This window comes from Ranitomeya variabilis, chromosome 1, assembly GCF_051348905.1.
Source record: "Ranitomeya variabilis isolate aRanVar5 chromosome 1, aRanVar5.hap1, whole genome shotgun sequence".
In the NCBI taxonomy this organism is placed as follows: domain Eukaryota; kingdom Metazoa; phylum Chordata; class Amphibia; order Anura; family Dendrobatidae; genus Ranitomeya; species Ranitomeya variabilis.
Genome location: NC_135232.1, coordinates 474691547 through 474713593, shown reverse-complemented (window position 1 = coordinate 474713593; position 22047 = coordinate 474691547). Strand labels below are relative to the sequence as shown.

Sequence of the window (22047 nt, the reverse complement as noted above, 5' to 3'; positions counted from 1 at the left end):
GTCGTTCCCCGCCACCACCACAAGAATGCCGCTGCCGGACCCAGGCCCGATCACCGCCACCACCACCACAAGAATGCCGCTGCCGGACCCAGGCCCGTTCCCCGCCACCACCATAAGAATGCCGGTGCCGGACCCAGGCTTGTTACCCGCCACCACCACAAGAATGTCGCTGCCGGACCCAGGAATGTTATCCGCCACCACCACAAGAATGGCGATGCCAGACCCAGGCCTGTTACCCGCCACCACCACAGAAATGCCACTGCCGGACCCTGCCCTGGCGTTCCCCGCCACCACTAGAAGGCAACAACAACGGCAGATGGACCGTGACATGTCGGCGACCACATCAAGGCCAATACCCAGTAGCCCAACGAGGCTCCCCGGACGGCAGCGCCAATCAAAAAAAGGGAAAGGCAATAAAAAAACAAAGACAATATCTATCCCTCCCCCCTCACCTCTCAATGTGTCTGTAATGTCTGGTTTGTCTCAACCTTCTAGTGTGTCTCTGCCCTCTCATGTGTCTAGCCCAATCCCCGAATTTCATGACCCCAGTAGTTTTATTGCACCTTCTCCAGCCACTCCTGCGTTGTCAATAGTTAGCCAGCCCTCACTGCTCCACACCCCCCAATTTCGGCAATCAACCCCAAGCAGGTGCAGTTAATTTGTTTTTTTGGTTTTATGTTGTTAAAATAAATATTCTTTTTTTTGCCCCCCAATAAGGTTTGGATAACTGTGTATATCGTCGCCGGCAACACACACCGTGAGCCAAATCCTAAAATGCGCCGAACAATTTTTTTTGGGCTACCTCCTACCTCCAGTAGTTAGTTAGTACAACACATAAGGTTTGTGTGTGTTTGGCATAGAGAAAAGAGGTTGCCCAAAAAAAAAAAAGAAGGTATTTTCAGTCTGTGACTTTTTGTCGCAGAATTAAGACAAAATGGTGGCAATACACAGCTGAATACATAGCTGTAACTATACTCAACTGGTCGTGTCTTAACAAAATCGTTAGTTATGACACCAGACCTTTAGAGTAGAGAAATGCCTTGTATTACCTCCATTTTATCTTCTTTGTACATTAAATCTATTTAACACAAACTGAAGGTACGATGTAGGTGATACAAGGCATATCTATACCCATCAGGACTTGTGTCAGAATAAATAAATTCATGAGCTACTTATTGAAGCATCATGAATTCATTATTTCTGACACCTAACTTGATGACTATTGATCTGTTGTGTGAAGCTTCCGGCACACTGGCATTATTGGCTCAGTATTTAACATCACTATTGGTAAGCCAAAACCTGGAGTGGTTCAATGTGAGTAAAAATCAAATAAAAATATAAACACCACCTCTGGATTTAACAACCACTCCTGGTCTCGGCTTATATACTGATGTTAAGTAATGAACAAATACTGAGAATGTGATGGCACCAAACAGCCATCATCTACACAGTCTGCCTCACATACCAACTGGTGAACCGAGTCATAACGCAATGACGTCAACAGCCAAAGAACCGTTAGTGGTGTGTAAGCAAATACATGGGAGACAGGGTGGAGATACTAAAACAAATTTTTTTTATTAAAACAAACATTATCAACATTTTGAAAATAACTGTTACACACCCAAAGCCAACAGGACATTTCACACCATATTGTCCTGCCATTCCACACGTCCGAGGTCTGAAACAAAAAAAGGCAGCAAATTGGTCCCGCATGTGGCCTACTTCAACTGTTGACCGCAGCGGGTGATGACGGTAATCAGGCAAAGGGTTTCCAACAGGTTCATCAAGTTCTATGGTGGGTCGCTCCTTAGCCAGAATGAAATTGTGGAGAACCACACAGGCTTTTACCATCTCATCCACTGTCTCCATTTTTAGATTTATGGCAGTTGCTAGAATGCGCCATTTGGACACCATAATCCCAAAGGTACACTCTACTGTTCTGCGGGCCCTGGTTAGTCTGTAGTTATAGATCCGTTTTGTGCGGTTCAAGTCCCGACTTGAATAGGGCTTCAGGAGATTTTCACTCATCTGAAAGGCCTCATCCCCAACCATTACAAATGGCAGTAGTGGGCCTTGAGTGTTGGGGAGAGGTCGTGGCTGTGGAAAATTACAATTTTTGCCATAAACACGTCGGCCCATATCCGAGTTTTTAAAAGTCTGTGAATCGTTGCCACGGCCAAAAGCTCCAATGTCCACGGCAATAAAGCGACAGTCCGCATCGGCTATTGCCATGAGAACAACTGAAAAATATTTCTTGTAGTTGAAGAACTGTGATCCCGTTCTGGCTGGTTTGATAATCCGGATGTGCTTCCCATCCACCGCACCCAAACAGTTGGGGAAATCACAAACAGTCCAAAATTTATCAGCAATTTCCATCCACATATCCTCCGTGGGTATGGGTATAAATTCTTCACGGAGAATGGTCCATAAAGCCCGGCAGGTGTCAAAAACAATTCCGGACAGGGTGGAAATTCCAAGGCGGTACTGGAAATGGAGGGATGACAAGCTCTCTCCAGTTGCAAGAAATCTGTAGAAAGAAAAAATAATTTACAAAAATGCAAAGAATACATGTCAGACCAGCAATAATTATGACTAGCATTTGTTTAGAATTATTACGTACCTTAAGGTAACCAGGAGACGTTCCTCTGGTGGAATCGCTCTACGGAGCTGTGTGTCCTGTCTCCGGATGGCTCCTTGGACGCGAGCAAGCAAATCCCGGAAAGAGTCTTGTGACATCCTTGTATATTCCAGGAATTTTTCCGGGTTCTCATTGAGCTCGACATACAGGGTGTGATTTGCACCACGGCTCTCCCGCAGTTCTACAATGGGGTGTTGCCAAAAACGCCTACGCCGTGTCCTTCTCTGTCTTTCCCGGTTTCGGTGTTGCTCCCAAGCAAACGCACACGCCAGAAAAATCTTGATGCTTAGATCCAGCTTGAAGTAAAAGCTATCCATGTGAAGATCCATTATGTCACAGGATACAGGAGCAAAATCTGAAGATTTCAGCTGTCCTAGGGTCTATATATAGATATCCCGTAATACACGCCCTCTGTAGTCCCATTGGCTGTTTCTTGTGATCTAGATTTTTCCTCTAAATTTTTTCAACATGCGCAAAAAAAAAGCAAACGCATGGAAAACGCGTAAAAATGCATGTAAACGCAGCATTTTAATGCCGCATGCGTTAACCGCATGCAGTTTGAAAACGCTGCGTTTACACGCGTTTTCTTGCGATTTTCTTGTCCTTGCGTTTGCGGATTAAACGCTGCAGATTTAAACGCAAATGTGAAAGTAGCCTTATCCACGGTTGTAAATCTGCTCCACATTCCTGATGCAGGGCCTCTCATCTGTTAGCCATTAGAAGTTTCCTTAGTTACTCAATTCCAAAAGAGGGGGGTCAGAGCTGCATAGAGTGCAAGCTCTGTCTAATATCTCTGTAAGGATTTTAATTTTCCCTATGATGATTCTGATAAATAGACAGATCGAGGTAATTTTGGATCAATAATCTGCAAGAGTCTGAGCCCTCTAGTACCTATTCTTCAAGGTGCATTATTCATGTCAACAAAGAAAAAAATCCAAAGTTGAGCATAATCAGTCCCCTGTCACTTTTTCTTTGTAGCGTTTCAAATTTTATTCTGGCAACACCTTTACACCAGATTAAATGTCGAAAAAATAGTTGTTTTCATGCAGAGTCCAGGGTTTGGCGTGGCTAGCACCACAATATCTGTTTTCATTTAGTCTGAAAATAGTGGGCGTTGCAAGTGGCAGGCTGTTCCTGGCTGCCAGCCCCCTGACATGTCTGTATTTAGTCCAAGAATAGGGGTCGTGCTCCCTTTTAATAGCATTCATGTCAACAAGTAAAATATACACGCTGTGATCCTCCGCTGTACAATCCATGACAATGTATATTATATAGTGCCATGTTTCAGGCTGGCAGCAGAGACAGGGCACCGCAATTAGTGAATTAAGGTAATTAAGGCCATAACGCCATGCCCCAATTATCAAACTGAAAAGAGACAGTTATCTGGCGGTTGGTAGCTAGAGCAGCCTGCAGCAGGCCATGCCCCCTGTTCTTTTCAGAGAAACAGCAATTATCAGGAGACTTTCTGACAGTAGGGAGTTGCACACTGGTGTGTGATGTACCATCCCAGACAGTAGAGGGAGCGTCTCGGGATGAGGAGCTGAGCGGTCGCAGGCTCTGTGCTTCCAGGGACCACTAGCGGCTCAAAGCACAATATAAAGGCAGGGAAACCCATACAAATGCCTACCGCAGCCTCAGGCATACTTCGGTCGGCGATGGAGCGCAATACCAAGAGCAGTGCCGGACAGGATCGAGGTCTTTGTAACGGCGCAGGGAAAAAAGCTAGACGGCCACTGTGCAGCAGACTGCACTGTGGAGTGCTCTGGGGGGTCGGATCTCCTGCTATTGGGTCAGACCTCACTGGAGAGGAGCATCAGTGGTATGGAGCAGGCACAGGAGGAGCTGGGCAGATCACCATCCAGAAGCCCAGAGAAATCATCAGGCACCAAACCGCAAGTTTTGACACAGCCCCAGCACCTGACACAGGACACAGCTCTACCTCCATCACAGAGGCCACACAAAAGGCAATGCTGGGTGATCTAAAGCAGGCCTTCCAAAGTGAGATCACCTCAGCCTTCACTGCACTACAGAAAGACATTGTGCACATAGGGGACAGAAAGCTACATTGAGGAGAAGATGTGGGAGTTCACCACAGCCCACAGCCACTTAGTGGACGCTCACAATGAGGCATATGAGGAGATCACAGCCCTAAAACTGAAGCTGATGGACCTGGAGGACCGCTCCAGATGCAACAATTTGCGCTTCAGGGGGATACCAGAAAGCCTTACTGCAGATGCATGAATGAGTTCCTAACGGACTTTTTTACAGCACTAATCCCCAGGCGGAGCAGCGAGACCTCATAATAGAGAGCCAAAAACAAAAGGGTGGAGGGCACCATCAACCTACAATACCCAACTGGGATCCACCTGCAGTATGTCAAAGCAGGCTGTGTAGAGTAAGAAAAGGAGACATACTACAACAAACCAGGGATCACCAAAATAAATGAGAGTAACAATTTTATTCAAGTCCAAAAACACACCAACAGCTTAATTAAAATCATTTAAAAACAGGATGACAGATACCCCATTATTGGAGTGAACCCCCCCAAGACCAATACCACTATCACAGATAAATCACTAAATTGTATTTATCACAATACACTCTGGACATGAAAAACATGATATACATTTGTTAAATACAATGAGCATACAAATAATCTGTTATTTAAGCTATGAGAATAGGGATACAATGTCCAAAACAATATTTCAACAGTATACCAGAGTATATCAAGAGTGGAGGGCGACCCCTTGTGTTGCCCTCCATATGCGTGCCACAAGGGCTGAATCAACAAGCAAAAAGGCCCATATACAGGATCAGCAATAAAAACAACAAACAATTGAATATCTTCCCCAGATAATGTGGCATGACGAGATTCGTCAAATTATCCAGGTATAGTGCTTGTAGGTAATTTGACTGGCTATATTGACGATGACCTTTATCGCATGCTAATAATGGCTGAGATATTACTCAGCGAGGGAGGGTGTACAATGTATATGGTCACCTCTGTAGGACAGATTCATGTATGGTTTACCCTAGGATTCAATAATGACACACATGAAAATCTATCAAAACAAATTAAGCATCCCTGATTGGGACAACTAAAAATTATATCCTGGTAAGAATACTCAAATGCAAAAATGCGGAGTATACCTACAGATGGCATCCATATAGAGCCGTCATGCACTGGGAGGCTAATGGAGCACGGGAATAGCCTCAGCTCAAAGACATGACCAGAGTGCATGCAGACAGAATGGTCCGGGGGGCGCTAAGCCCAACGCGTGTCACCACAAACGTGGCTTTGTCAGGGGCAAGAGTGGTGACGACATTGAACTATTGAGTATATATACATCATAATAGACAAAGCGCACAGAATCCCCAAACCCAAAAGTGCTCCCGCCTCTGCACCCAGGGATGCAATTGCCCGACTTCACGTTTTTCATTTTAAAGAAGCCATCAGTAAAGCAACTGCGGGTGGACCAGAGCTCCCAGAGAGGTTCAAGAGTTCACCAACCTCTCCGCTGTCACCCTGAATAAGAGGGGGGATTTCTCCACAGCGACCAAGATCCTACGAGACAACGGGATCGCGTACAGGTGGGGCTACTTGGTGAAGCTGATTGTCACCAGGAATGGAGCCACACAGGTCCTGAACCCCCCCTTACCCCGAGAGGCCATAACTGCTGTATCAGTGGTCTCTGGCGACTGTGGACGAAGAGACCAACTCCCCGCAGAAGAAGTAGCTGCCCACTCTGATGACGGGGTGGACATGAACAAGAAAGCAAAATTCAAGACTACTGTTTCACAATGGTCTGTGGAGGCATGAGAGGAGTATTTTCGTTTCCCTCAATACCCCCCACTATATACTGGATAGCGGAGCATATCCAGGAGGTTCCCTTACAACCCAACTCTTTCTGAAATTGTTACAGTTTTTCACAAATCTAAGATCTGATTTTTGTTATTTCCCCATTTTTCCTAATTCTCTAGTGGTGACATATAGATTTTATCTGTAATTTGTACATGGTTCTTCACATCTCCAGCATTAATGTAAAAGGGCTGAATAGTCTGTTCAAAAGATCCCTTTTATGGAAAGAGGCCCAGTCTTTAAAAGCCAACGTATTGTGCGTTCAGGAAACCCACCTAAATACCACTGACACCCCCCCAGATTGCAGAACAGAAACTTCCCAAATGTATTTCACTCCCATGCAATTGATAAAAAAGAGGAGTAGTAATTGCAATAAAGAATACAGTCACCTTCCAGCTAATCACCAGCGTAGAGGACGATGACGGCAGATAGATCATCCTAGTCTGCAGCATAAATAACAAGACCTACAAAATTGTTTCTATTTACGCCTCTAACTCCAGGCAGGTTTTGTTTCTTAAAGACACCCTGGCTGTAGTAGCAAAGGTTAAAAAAGGCACCCTTTTAGTCTGCGGGGACTTTAATATCACCCCTCTGTCCCAACATAGATAAATCAGTACCCTCTCAAAAGAAAGAATATACCCGATCACTCTCTCAGACTCTCCTACCAGAGAACTCTGTCGTCTGGTGGGTCCTGCACACCTCCGAACGGGAATACACCTTCTACTCACACTCACATAGAGGCTACTCCAGAATTGATCTAATGGCCAGAAAAATGGTTATTACAGGCTATCCAAATAGCCATGATAGGGAACATCACCTGGTTGGATCACGCCCCATCTCCTGCCAAATTACAGAGGGATACAACTACCCAACATATTCCCCATGGAGAGTAAATAATTACTTAATCATATCACATAAAATGAGGTCCCAATTACAGGAGTCATTATCAGAATATTTCACAATTAACAACACACTTGATGTGTCCTCATCAACAGTATGGCGCGCTCATAAGGCCTACATCTAGGGTAAACTGCTCCAAATAGCGTCCCAAAACAAAAAAGCGAGATTACGCCAAATACAGGAAATTCATAAAAACATAGCGCACTAGAAGAGACGCACAAACATGGATCCACAATCAGAATTCTCCAAAAACTACAGAAACTAAGGTATGAACTATACCAACTGCTCCAACAAATACAAACACAATCTACGGAAAAGTAAAGCTAAATATTACTGGCAGGAAAAGAAAGAGGGCAAAATATTAGCCAACAAAATCAAAGCCAAAATGACCAAACAAAGGTTATCCCACAAACAGAACGACAAAAAAAACCCCATAATATATAATCCTAAGGAGATCGCCAATACCTTCTCAAATTACTACTCATCCCTCTACAACCTACAGGAAAACATCTCAATACCACAATCCACTCCCCAACTGATAAATCAATTTTTAGAAAGAATACAACTCCCCCAAATACCAGAGGACACATTACACATATTAAACCAACCAATATCCCAGGCAGAAATACAATAAACAATTATAGAAAGGAAAAATAAGTTCCCCGAACCTAATGGACTAACGAACAAATACTTCAAAACATTCCAAGACATACTAACCCTCACATGACGTCAATTTTCAAAAATTTTATGCAAACCTGGAAAATGGCGAAAGAAATAATTCCGGCCTTAGTGCAAAAAGATCAAGTGGGTTTTGTCAAATCTAGACAGACCTTGGATGGTATGCAGAGGATGATAGATATCATCCGTATAGCCAGGGAGCGGACCCCCTCTATGCTCCTTTCTTTGGATGCCGAGCGGGTGCATTGGGGTTTTTTTGTTTGAAGTACTGTCTAAATTTGGATTTGGCGGTAATATACTCCGAGAGATTACCCCTCTATACTCTAACCCAGGGCTCCCGAGCCTGTAGCTCGGGAGCCACATGTGGCTCGTGGCCCCATGAATTGTGGCTCGCGACTGTCTGCCAGCTTGATGCATTAGGTCCAGGTCTAGCAAACAGGTATGAGAAGCACATCTCAAAATGGTGAATTTTGTGAGTAGCCCTGCACAGAATTGCAGATCTGGATGCACATTTACTTAGGGGTTTAGAGATGTTTTAGGTACACTGGAGGTTTGTACTGCCTGTTAGAGGAGGTGCTCAAAGCTGGATGTGACAGTGTGTTGGGAGAATACTGAATATAGGTATTGTGGGAACCCCTGGATCTCAGTGTACTTCTCTGGAGTGATTTCTGTGGAAAAGCTTTGGATATCATTATATCTGTATTGGGGGCTTTGGTTGACACTACTTTGAAGGGGGTGGGAGCTGGATGTGGCTCGCGACCCACTCTCAGTGCTGAATGTGGCTCGCGACCCTCTCTCTAAGCTGAATGTGGCTCGCAAGGTCAGAAAGGTTGGGGACCACTGCTCTAACCCATCAGCCTTAGTTCTCATTTCAGGAATTATATCAGAGACATTCAATATCACGGCACGAGGCAGGGGTGCCCACTCTCTCCTTTAATATTCACGCTAATAATTGAATCGCTAGCAGAAAAAATGTGATCAAATCCTGGAATAACTGGTATTAAAATTGGAAACAGAGCACAAAATTTGTCTGTATCTGTATCAATCCTCAACAGTCAATCAATAGAGTAATGGAAGTGATAGACTCATTCTCTCAAGTATCATACTATAAATTAAATATCCCCAAATGCCAAATTTTAAATCTAACACCCTCCGTACCACATCCTGTAAACCTAAAAGCTAAAAACCCCTTTAAATGGGACAATGAAAATATAACATATCTTGGAATAAAATTAGCACTCTCAGCAGATAAAAGACTGTCACTAAATTATGAGGCTGAGACAAAAGATCAAAGTCGAAATGCTGCGCATGAAATAACACGACATGGCCTGGCTAGGAAGAATAACGTCCGTAAAAATGTTCATAATCTCCCAAATATTGTACATTTTCCACAACCTCCCTATCACAGTCCTCATGAAAATACTCAAAGAATTACAAACCATCATATTAAAAGTTTATATGGCAAGAAAAACAGCAGAGAGTCAAGGCAGACATATTATACATCCCAATAAAAGAAGGAGGACAGGGTTGCCCCTCAGTGGTGAGATACTATAGAACAACTAAGGTTGATGTGGAATGATTACGATGACAGACATTGGCTAGAAATAAAAAAAAATCTCATAAAATCCCCAAATGTTGCATTGTTTTTCTATTCACATATCATTGCCGGGTCTAACCCCAGCAATGACAGGAAATTGTATCTGACGCCAGCGGTGGAGGCGGCGTTGGAGGTGTGGAGCGTACTAATTAACAAATTGCACACTATTAAATTGGCGCTCTCTAAAGCCCCCATAGAGACTTTGGAGCGGTGTATTCCAGACCTCCAAATCCAATATAGGAAATCTCTGGGAGTCCTACTGATTGGGGACATGGATGAGGGAACATTGTCCTCATTGTCTACAACTAGAGAGACATACCACCTTCCACATAAAGATCATTATACATATTTACAAATTTTCTACATGGAAAAAAAGATAATATTCTCACAACCTTGCAAACAATATACAATGCTCCTCACTCCAGCGCAGGAGATGAGAACGCTACAACCATATGCTGGAGGAGACGTTCCCCCTCTCTGGACACATATATCCACAAATGGGAGAGGGATCTACAATGTGCGATTACTTCGGGGCAATGGTGGAAGTTCTTCTCAATGATAGAGTGTGTCTCTAAGTGCACCAACCACCTGGAGAATGTCAGAAAGCTGCTATACAGGTGGTACCTCACACCATACAGATTGTCCAAGATCTACCGCAACTCCACAGATAATTGCTCGAGGTGCAGAGACGACAACGCAGATCTGATGCATGTCTGGTGGAATGGTCATACAGTAAAGCAACTCTGGGACGCAATCTCTTAGGGCAGAAAAAGAACATAAAAAAAAACACAAGCCCTCACACAGCTTCATCAATAAATACAAGTGTAAGAAAATGGCAACTTTATCTTTTCCTTTTGTGAAGGAAGAAATTAAGAAAGATTCTCCATTTTGTGCTTTTCGACTCCATTTTGTTGTTTTGATATAAATTTTGTTAGTAGGCTAAAGTTTACAGCTGTTATGAGACCTTGATTGTTGCAATCTAAACAGAACATGAGACTGAGGGTGTATTGTTCTACAAAACTTTGACGCACAGACTGTTCCTGCATTCTTATAGGTTAAGAACTGTGAGCGTGTTCTTATGCTGATTGGTTGAAGTATAATTTCTATGACTATGATAAGTCATACAGAATAAACGGGGGTCAGAGAGATCAGCTTGATCCCCCCCCCAAACAGAGACACACGTCTCCGTCTGGTCATTTTCAGTTGCCGGCAACACCTTGTATATTAATTTGGAAATCACTGAGTTAACCGTGAAGGATCACTTTAGATCCTCCCTCAACACTTTCTTTTTCAAAATTTCTGAATTTTCTTTCACTACTAAAAAAAAAAAACTGATGAGAATCATGTTGCCAGGTCATTTGTTACCACGCTATGAACACCAGAAAAACAGAGCCTCCCAAAAAACAATTACATATTTGATGGGGGTATTTTGATGCAATTTCCCCCCCCCCCCAACATATTGTAAGGTATAATGAATTGTTTCATTCAAAGCTACAACTCATAGTCCTCATATGGCTTGATAAGGAATTAGAAAAGTTATGGCCCTTAGAATAAGAGAAGGAAAAAATGAAAGGAAAAAAAAAAAGAGCAAAATAACATTAAATGGTTGAACTATACTGATGAGTGCAGTGTACCTGTACTCAAAGTGAAGACTGGAATAGCGAGCCATCAGCGATTCATAGGTCTCCCTAAGGCGCCCTACATTCCTAGATAACTCCCGATGCTTTTCCAAAAACTTCTCCTCTTTTCCATCTAAAAGAATGATGAACAATAACAAATTATATTGTGGTACAGTGTTAGCCAGAAAAATCGATGTGAATACTTTTCTGCCCAATGATGACAAAAGTATTCTCAGAGTGATACCTTTATTGGCTAACTATAAAATATGTTTGCAAGCTTTCAGAGCACAGGGCTCCTTCTTCGGGCAAGTTTACAAATAGAATAATAAGAAAAAAGCACAACATTTAAGGGATAGTACAGTAGGACATTTGTTCATGAACCTCAAACAAATGTCCTACTGTAGTATTATTTAAATGTTGTGCTTTTTTTCTTATTAATCTATTTGTAATCTTGCCCGAAGAAGGATCTCCGTGCTCTGAAAGCTTGCAAACATATTTTCTGGTTAGCCAATAAAGGTATCACTCTGAGATTAATTTTGTTATCATTGGGCATACAAATATTCACATCCATAAACAGAACAGATTTAAGTTAAATTCCTACACAACTTTCAAAAATAATGATTACATGGGTTGTCCACTACTAGGACAATCCCTTCTTGAACTAAATGTTTGGCACCTATAAAATAAAAAAAACTTAAATACAATTGTAAGGTAAATTATGTCAATAGAACAACTGGTTAATAAGCATCCACATATTTCCTCCACACAAAGGATATAGCATCTTCCGGCTCTTATGCTGGACTTCGGACCAGGGGGGAATCCTATGTGTTAAAACAATCCAATAGCCTTTCAGAGAGTGTGTGACCATTTGATTGACGGTAACAAATTTTGGCGACTACCACCACTCATCATGTGTTTGAGGAGTGGTGGTAGCGAGTTAAGAAATTTTGGTGTGCTGAATGTGTCACTTTTTAGCCTAAAACAGAGATTGAGAGCTGGATTGAGTGAGGACATAAATTACTCTGTGCTGGCGTACTCCACGTCACGGATGAGAAGTGTGTACATGACAAACATATGTGTCCTTCCATGCCGGCACCGTTCCAGCAGTGCAAGCACTCGCGGTCCCGAAGCTCTGGTGTGGTGGAATGACAAGTGGTGCCTGGCGTCACTGTCCTCGGCTTCGGATTGAACATGAAGAGGAAATCTGGGTTGCAGCTGATCTCTGGCGACTTCTTCATGTTCAATCCGTATGAAGGCAAGCACAGTGATGCTATCAATGATTGGCCGCCGGCCACGTGTGATTCCACCGCACCAGAGCTCTGGGACCGCGAGTGCCGACACCGCTAGAACGATGCCAGCACGGGAGGAGAGTATAGATTTTTTTATTTTAATCGTGACCAAACATAGTTCGAAAAGGGGTTGTTATAGTATTAGACAATCCCTTTAATCATAAAAACTATATACGTCACGTGAGTGAAGCAGAACTCATACCTTCATAATTAAGTTTCTTCATTTCCGCTTCAAGCTTCTCCTTGTTTTTCTTAACAGCTTCATACGTCTCACTGTCTTTCTTGTAACCACTGTCCATCGCCTTTACCTCAGCCTGCTTGGTTTTAAGTTCCTGCTGTGCATGCTTCAGTTTCAATTGAGCCTGAAAAAGCAGAATTTGTGTTATTTATTCTAACACTTTGGTTAACAGTTGTAGCTAGTAAATTTCCATCTTTCAATGATTTTCCTTGTTCATATTGGAATGCGCACATTGTAGATTCAGACTAAAGGTGTTAAACCTTAGATTCCTCAAGCTACCCTCTTTCACTGCAGTGACCGCTTAAGGCCTCACTCACATGAGAGATAGCACGGCCAAGTGCAATCCGATGTTTATTCGCATAGCACTAGGCCCTGTCTTACACTATGGGGCAGTGCAAATCAGCGACCTGGAATGAGAAAACAATTGCAGCATGCTGAGATTAGTAGCGAGACTCAGCTCACACGCATCCATACAAGTCTCTAGGTGCGTGTCAAACATGGGACTGCACTCTGATGTCATCGCAGTCCAATCCAACATACGACGAGACAGGCAATGGAGGAGAGCGAGAAATTACTTTCTCCGTCTTTTCTGCACCAGAGGTTCTCTCATGCGAGAGGATCGGGTACAGGGCACTGAGACATGAATCACGCTCGCAGCAGAGTTTCAGAGTGTCATTAGCATATCGCATTCCATGCTATACGCTAGTGTAATTCCAGCCTTATACGCAGCTTCATCAGGTAGTCACTTGGAAAGGCTTTCTATCAGTCTTAAAGGAGTTCTGAAAGTTGCTGATCACTTGGATTATTTGCCTTAACTTTACTATCCAACTCATCCCAAACCACCTCAAATGGGATGAGTTTAGGAGATTGTGGAGTCCATGTCATCTGACGTAGCGCTCCATCCCCATCTCTCTTGGTCAAAGTCTGAAAATGTGTTTCTGGTCAATGTTCTGGCTCTACAGAAATGATGGTTCTACACACGAGATGGGATGGATGTCATTGAAGAATGCTGCAGTAGGCATGTCAGGCAAATCTATCTTAAACTTGGAATAAAACACAAACAGTGTCACCAGAAAATCACCCCCACATCATCACACTTCATCCTCCAGGCTTCACAGTGGGCACCACACATATAGAAACCACCTGCTCACCTTTTATGCATCTCACAAAGACATAGGAACAGTTACCAAAAAGGTAACATTTTGATTCATCAGCCCACAGAAAAGATTTCCACTGATCTAATATCTAGTCCTTGTGTATCTTGGTCAAAGGAAATCTCTTCTTGTTTGTGGTTCTCCGTTATAGATTCTTTTCGATAATGAGGCATTTATGATTGAATTGCTACATTCTCCTCTGAATAGTTGATATTGAGAGGTGTCTGCTACTTGATTTTTGTGCATGATGTATTTGGGCTGTCAACTTGTAGTTTGAGGCTGTTTCAGCATAGCAGTAGATGTTTTTCACAACTCTATTCTTTACTTGGTTGAGTGGCTCTTACCATACTCTGGCTTAGAACAGTTGTGGTATGGGGCTCAGCACCGAATAGAACTGTGCACCAACACTGTCTCTGCAAACCACAAATGATGGTCACAAACTTTCTGAAGGCTGTTGATTCTACAAATGAACTCTTGATGAGGCATACCTGCTTATCAGTAGCCATGCTAGGTGATTACCTAATGAAGTTACTTGAGAAAATGCCAAGGGGGGTGTAAAGCGGTCATAAAAAGGGGTACTTTGAGGGATCTAAAATTTATGGTTTGTTTCCACGTTTCTTTACTTTTTGTTTCCATGTGTTCTTTCCTGGTTTTGCTGCATTCAGTCTGAATCTACAACGCGCACATTCCAATAACAACAGAATATGAATCTGAATTTCATTCTTAATCCACAATTGTTAGGCTGGTTTCACATTTGCGTTTAAAAACGCAGCGTTTTTAACGCAAACGCATTTGGTGCAAAAACACATGTAAACGCGTTTAAACGCTGCGTTTTTTAGACGCATGCGTTTTTGCATGTGGTAAAAAAAAACGCGGCGTTTTGACGCGTTTACAAGCGTTTTTTCCTGCGTTTGCATTTTTGAAATGCATGAAGAGAAGTGTGTGAAAGCTGCCAATCATCAAAATCAACTAGAAAACCCACTATAAACAGAAATAGCTAGGGTTAGGGTTAGGATCCCTAGTAACCCTAGGGATCCTAACCCTAACCCTAGGGATCCTAACCCTAGGGATCCTAACCCTAACCCTAGGGATCCTAACCCTAACCCAAACCCTAACCCTAGGGATCCTAACCCTAACCCTAACCGTAACCCTAGGGATCCTAACCCTAACGGTTAGGATCCTAATCCTAAGGATTAGGGTTAGGATCCCTAGGGTTAGGGTTAGGATCCCTAGGGTTACTAAGGATCCTAACCTTAGGGTTAGGATCCCTAGTAACCCTAGGGTTAGGGTTTTCTTGTTTTTTTCTTGTGTTTTTCTATAGAAACGCATGTGCTTAAAAATGCATGCGTTTACATAGACAGCAATACATTTTTTTGCCGCGAAAAAACGCATGCGTTTTTTTGCGGCAAAAAAACGCCGCTAGAAATTACTACAGGTTGCATTTCTGCAACAAAACGCAAACATAAAAAAACGCATGCATTGCCAAAAACGCGTCAAAACGCATGCGTTTTTTATGTTAAGTATAGAAAAAAGGAGATTTTTGTGTACTCACCGTAAAATCTCTTTCTCTTAGCCTCTAATTGGGGGACACAGGACCATGGGTGTTATGCTGCTGTCCACTAGGAGGCGACACTATGCATAATCTGAAAAAGATTAACTGTGGCTCCTCCTGTGCAGTATACACCCCTGGACGGCATCAGCCTTCTCCAGTTTTGTGCCAAAGCAGTAGGAGGAACGTAACATGAATAACATAATTATGCCTGTAAGAAGGCAACTATGTACGAGCTCAAGAAACAATATGAGAACTCAACAGTTACAACAGCCCGGAAAGGGCAACAGGGTGGGAGCTGTGTCCCCCAATTAGAGGCTAAGAGAAAGAGATTTTACGGTGAGTACACAAAAATCTCCTTTACTCAGTTGGGGGACACAGGACCATGGGACGTCCTAAAGCAGTCCCTGGGTGGGAAGCAATGGACGAATATTGTGCAGACAGGCCCGTACACTTAGGGCACCGCCGCCTGCAGGACACATCTACCCAGGCTCGCTGAGGACTGGGTATGAACCCTGTAGTGTTTAGTAAATGTGTGTAAGCTAGTCCAAGTGGCCGCCTTACACACTTGTTGTGCCGAAGCCTGGTGCCGAATGGCCCAGGAGGCCTCTACCGCCTGTGTAGAGTGCCGTAATACCGGCTGGAAGAGGAGGATTCTTAAGGCGGTACGCCTCTTGTATGGTGGATTTGATCCACCTGGCAAGAGTAGCTTTTGGAAGCTGGCCTACCCTTGTGGCCGCCTTCCGGAAGGAAGAAAGGAGAATCAGACCTCCGGAAGGACGCAGTCCTAGACACGTATATACGCAAAGGCCTGACAAGGTCAAGCGTATGCAGAGCCTTCTCCACTCTATGAACCGGAACCGGACAAAGGGATGGTAGTGAAATTTCCTCATGGAGGTGGAAGTCTGACACAACCTTCGGAAGGAAGGATGGGACCATACGAAGAACTACCTTGGCCTGGTGACAAGCCAGGAAAGGCCGTCTGCATGAGAGTGCTGTCGGTTCAGACACCTTGCGTAGCGAGGTGAGTGCCACCAGGAAAAAAACCACCTTCTGGGAGAGAAGGCGGAGCGGGACCTCCTTAAGGGGTTCGAAGGGTGGTTCCTGCAATGCTGTCAGGACCAGGATGAGGTCCCACGTTTCTAGTGGTCGTCTGTAGGGGGGAACCAATCGGGGAACCCCCTGAAGGAAAAGGCCTTACTTGCGGCTTGGTAGCAATGCGCTTTTGGAAAAAAGCACTGAGAGGGCTGACACCTGGCTTTAGGCGAGCCCAAAGACAGACTGGCCTCCAGACCCGCTTGGAGAAAACCAAGAACTTTGGGTAGGGAATAAGGGAGTGGAACCTGGCCACCAGATTCGCACCAGGTAAAAGAAAACTTTCCAGGTACGGTAATACATCTTGGCAGAGGCTGATTTCCGTGCTCTGATCATGGTTGCAATGACCTCTGTCGAGAGCCCTTCCTGGGTTAGAACCCAGGTCTCAAGGGCCACGCCATCAAGTTGAGAGCCCTTGAGTTCTGGTGGTAGAACGGCCCTTGTGATAGAAGATCGTGGCGGTCGGGGAGACGCCAGGGGGCGTCTGCTGTGAGTTGTACGATGTCGGCGTACCATGTGCATCTGGCCAGTCCGGTGCAATGAGGATAGTTGAAACTCCCTCTTGTTTGATCTTCCTCACTCTCTGGATATCAGGGGGAGAGGTGGAAAAAAATATACAGAAGCTGGAACTGAGTCCAGTCCTGAACCAGAGCGTCTGCTCCGAGCGACCGCGGATCGTGAGTTCAGGCAATGAAGTTGGAGACCTTGGCATTGAAATGGGATGCCATTAGGTCCACATCCGGGGTCCCCCAGCGGAGACAGATCTGTAGAAAAATTTCGGGATGGAGAAACCACTCTCCCGAGTCTATTCCTTGTCGGCTGAGGAAGTCTGCTTCCCAGTTGTCCACACCCGAACGTGGACCGCCGAAGGACCGACCCTGTGTCCTCCGCCCAGCGGAGGACATATGACACTTCCCGCGTCGCTTGAGTACTGCGGGTCCCCCCTTGATGAGTCACATATGCCACAGTCGTGGTATTGTCCGACTGTATCCTGATGTAAGAGGCTGCCAGTAAGTGATGGAATGCCCTCAATGCCAGAAGGATGGCACGAATTTTCAGGATGTTGATGGGCATGGACGCTTCCGCAGAGGACCACTTGCCCAACAGGAGCCCACAGCTGAGCCGGGGTCCCTGGATGCAGGCGCAGTGTGCTGGCCCATTGCTTGGAGGTGTAGGATGCTGCCTGTACAGGCCCTACCTGAGGTGTCTCAACCTATACCCCCAGAGAGGGATAGGGAAGGTGCTATTGTCACCTTCAGGGGCCTTTATCCTCGCCTCGACCTCAACCCAGAAACCAAAAGGAATTGGGGAAGGGAGTCTCGACTTCGAACCAGCACCCGAGGGACTGGGGAAGGAGCAGCATGGGGAATAGCCATCTCAACTTCAACTGGGCACCCCATAATAGGGGGCCGAGGAAGGAGCCATGCCGGGAGTCTCACAAGAGACCCTCTTTTCTTCATCTGCTAGTCGGAGGGCCAGTGCCTTGTCCTTGGGAAGGAGCACTAGACCCCTGGAAGTGTTGAATAACATTCCCAGGAAGGTCAGGGACTGACTCGGAGTTGGTGATGACTTTGTAGGTTGATTAACCAGCCCATACGACTGAGAGTATCGGTTGTGATTGAGACGCTGAGCTCGCAAACCTTGAAGGTGGGAGCCTTGATGAGTAGATCGTCCAGGTATGGAACGACTACTATGCCTCTGGAATGCAGGACGTCAATGGTTGCTGCCATGACCTTGGTGACACTCTGGGAGCCGTGGCGAGTCCAAAGGGGAGAGCCACGAATTGGTAGTGGTCCTGGCCTATTGCGAACCTGAGAAAAAAACCTCTGATGGGCAGGTGCAATAGGTATATGCAGGTGTGCGTCTTGTATGTCTATGGAGGCGAGATATTCTCCCTTCTCCATGGACGCAGTGATGGACCGAAGGGACTCTATGCGGAAGTGACGGACCCGTACATATTTGTTGTAGCTGTTTTAGGTCTAGTATGGGCCGTCCGCTGCCTCCTTTCTTGGGAACTACGAACAGATTGGATTAGAACCTTCGGAAGCGGTCGGTCGTGGGTACCGGTACTATGACTCCTGATTGACAAAGCGAGGAGACCGCTTGGTGGTAGGCTCGAGCCTTGGCTGGCGGTTTTGCAAAAGTCGGCCGCCTACTGGTATGGTGTTTTCCGCAGTCCGTGCGTCATGAGGAGAAAGCATTAAGCTACTTACGGTAGCGGCATTTCTCGGAGGCCCATGACAGCACGACGACGAGAGAGGGGATCCGCCCATTAGGAACAGGAAACCTACAGATACAAAAGGGCGGCACCTCTCCCCTGCATCAGTTGTATTTCAGAGCCTTGAGAGGACTACCGCGGTTAGTGGCACACAAAAATATACATTATATACAGTTTATATACAATATTATAACCCATATATTGGAACTGGGTATTATACGTGAGATATATACATTATAGGAGGTGCAACCCCCACGTGAATAGGGAGGGAACTAAGGGTGCTGTCATGGGCCTCCGAGAAATGCCGCTACCGTAAGTAGCTTAATGCTTTACTCGGACTCCCATGACAGCACGACGAGAGATTTACAGAGATGTAACACTACCTTAGGGAGGGACTATAGCTTGCAGCACCCTTAACCCGAAGGTGAGATCAGAGGAGGCCCCTAAATCCAACCTATAGTGTTTAAAGAAGGTGGACGGGGATGACCATGTGGCCGCCTTACATATCTGGTCGATTGATACTCCAGATTTTTCCGCCCAGGATGTAGCCATGGCTCTGGTGGAATGCGCCCTCAGATTCTGCGGAGTCGGACCCCCACCTGCAGTATAAGCCAAAGAGATAGCCTCCCTAATCCACTTCGCTAGTGTGTACTTTGATACCCTGAGTCCCTTTCTAGGGTTTTGGAAAGATAAAAATAACGCATTATCTTTCTTCCATGTATCAGTAACAGAGATGTATTCTAACAGGCATCTCCTAACGTCTAGTGTATGGAGTAGCTCTTCTTTAGGGTTGGAGGGATTGGGAAGGAAAGATGGTAAAACTATCTCCTGTGACCTGTGAAACCGTGATGACACTTTTGGTAAATAGGCTGGGTCCGGTCTGAGGACTACCCCCTATCTGGCAGAAACTCTGTGTAAGGGGAAATTCTGGAGAGAGCTTGTATGTCCCCTACCCTACGGGCAGATGTTATCGCTACCAGAAATGCTGTTTTAAGGGATAGGGCCTTGATTGAAGCTGATTGTAATGGTTCAAACGGCTCTCTAGTCAATGCTGACAGGACTAGATTAAGATCCCACGGCATAGATCTATCCTTATGTATGGGTCTAGCCCTGCTAGAAGCTTTTATGAACCTTGAGATCCAATAATTATTGGCGATGTTACAGGAAAACAAGGCCCCTAGGGCCGAGACTTGTACCTTTAGGGTACTAGTGGATAGATCTAGCTCTAAGCCCCTTTGCAGGAATTCTAAGATCTGTTTTATAGGAATTCCCTCTTCTAAATTAAAGTCAGAAGAGGCTAGGAATTTCCGCCAGGTTCTAGCATAGATTGTTGTTGTAATCTGCTTTCTACTTTTCATAAGGGTTTCAATCAAATTTGGGGAGAACCCTCTGTCCCTCAGTAACGCCCTCTCAAACTCCATGCCGTTAAATGGAGATTCTTTACTTGAGGATGGCTGATCGGACCCTGGTGGAGCAAATCTGGGATGTCCGGAAGCACCCAGGGGTCCTCCACTGACATGATCCTGAGCCAGGTGAACCAGGCCCTTCTGGGCCAAAATGGGGCAATCAAAATAACTCTTGCCCGATCCTCTCTTATCTTCCTGATTACCAGAGGTATCAAGGCCAGCGGGGGGAACGCATAAGCCAGCCGAAAGTTCCAACTGATCAGAAAGGCGTCTACCGCTAGAGGATTCTCCCTGGGATTTAGGGAACAGAATTTTACTGTCTTTCGATTGTCCCTGGTGGCAAATAAATCCACCTCTGGATGTCCCCATTTGTGGACAATCTGGTCGAACACAAGACTGTTTAGAGACCACTCCCCTTGTCTCAGGGTGTTGCGGCTTAGAAAGTCCGCTTTTACATTTTCTTTTCCTCGTATGTGCAGTGCGGTTAAAGATAGAAAATGGTCTTCCGCAGTCTGGAATAGACGATCTGTCACCCTCATCAATGATTCGGAATGAGTTCCACCCTGGTGATTTATGTACGCGACCGCCACCTGGTTGTCCGAGAGGATCTTGACGTGGTGACCCTGCAGATATGAGAGTAATTTTTTAACTGACAGTTCAACCGCCATTAATTCTTTTTGGTTGGAGGAGGCTGATGTTAAGGGGTCCCATAGACCCTGAACTATCATGTCGTCCATGTGTGCTCCCCAACCTGAAGGGCTAGCGTCTGTCGTTACAATACGTGTCGCCTGTGTCACCCAGGGAACTCCTGCCGATAAATTGTCAGTGACTAGCCACCATCTAAGAGATGTCAGTGCTTCTGGACCCAAAGTAATCTGACTCTGCAAGGAGCCTTGCAAGATTCTGTCATTAACCAGTACCTCGGATTGTAAGGGTCTGGTGTGAAATTGGGCCCACCGGACAGCAGGAATGCACGAGGTTAGAGATCCTAACAGTGACATAGCCTGTCTAAGTGTCATGGATGGATTATCAGTTGCTCTAGACACCTGTTGTTGGATGTGTAATAACTTGTCGGGCGGAAGACAACACTGTTGGGTCTCTGAATTTAACAACAGTCCTAAGAATCTCTGTATTTTCTGGGGCTGTAATCGGGATTTTTCATAATTCACAATCCACCCCAGATGCTCAAGTTTGGTTGTGGTTGTCTGTAGCTGAGAGAGGCAATGGTCTGCTGAATTCCCAACTATAAGGAAATCATCCAAATAGGGGACAATTAAGATGTCAGACTCTCGTAAGTGTGCCATGACTTCGGCCACTATCTTGGTAAACACCCTAGGAGCCGCTGATAAGCCAAAGGGAAGAGCTCTAAACTGGAAATGACGAATTTGTCCCCCCATTGACACAGCTACCCTCAGGAATCTCTGGAAGTCTTCATGTATTGGGACATGATAGTACGCGTCCTTTAGATCTACAACTACCATGAAGCAGTGTTTAAACAACATTTTTATTGCTGAACCAATTGATTCCATCTTGAACGATTCATTGGTCAGAAAATTATTAAGGCCTTTAAGATTTATGATCGTTCTAAATGATCCGTCTGGCTTCTTGATCAGAAAGAGAGGAGAGTAAAATCCTCTCCCTCTTTCTGATACTGGAATTTCAACCAAAACATTCTTGAAGCATAAGTTTGTGACCTCTGCTTCCAAGGCTGCTTGCTCAAGGGGGGAGGAACGTAAAGGGGTTAAATTAAATTTATCTCGAGGCCAGTGATCAAAGTCAAGTCTTAGACCTTTCGCTATGATGCCTC

At 45.0% G+C, this 22047-nt stretch overlaps 1 protein-coding gene across 7 annotated transcripts in view; it reads right to left on the bottom strand.

The window, feature by feature from the left end:
* Positions 1 to 22047, bottom strand: part of SMC2 (structural maintenance of chromosomes 2) — a 154279-nt gene that overhangs the window by 83330 nt on the left and 48902 nt on the right. For all 7 annotated transcript variants that reach the window (XR_013213289.1, XM_077250912.1, XM_077250957.1 and 4 more), the window contains 2 exons: positions 12783 to 12942; positions 11307 to 11424 (listed from right to left, as the gene is read on the bottom strand). Coding sequence is in view for 6 of the 7 variants with exons in the window: in XM_077250912.1 (XP_077107027.1) it covers positions 11307 to 11424; positions 12783 to 12942 (278 nt within the window). In the remaining variant the exon portion in view is untranslated. The remainder of the gene's footprint in view (positions 1 to 11306; positions 11425 to 12782; positions 12943 to 22047) is intronic.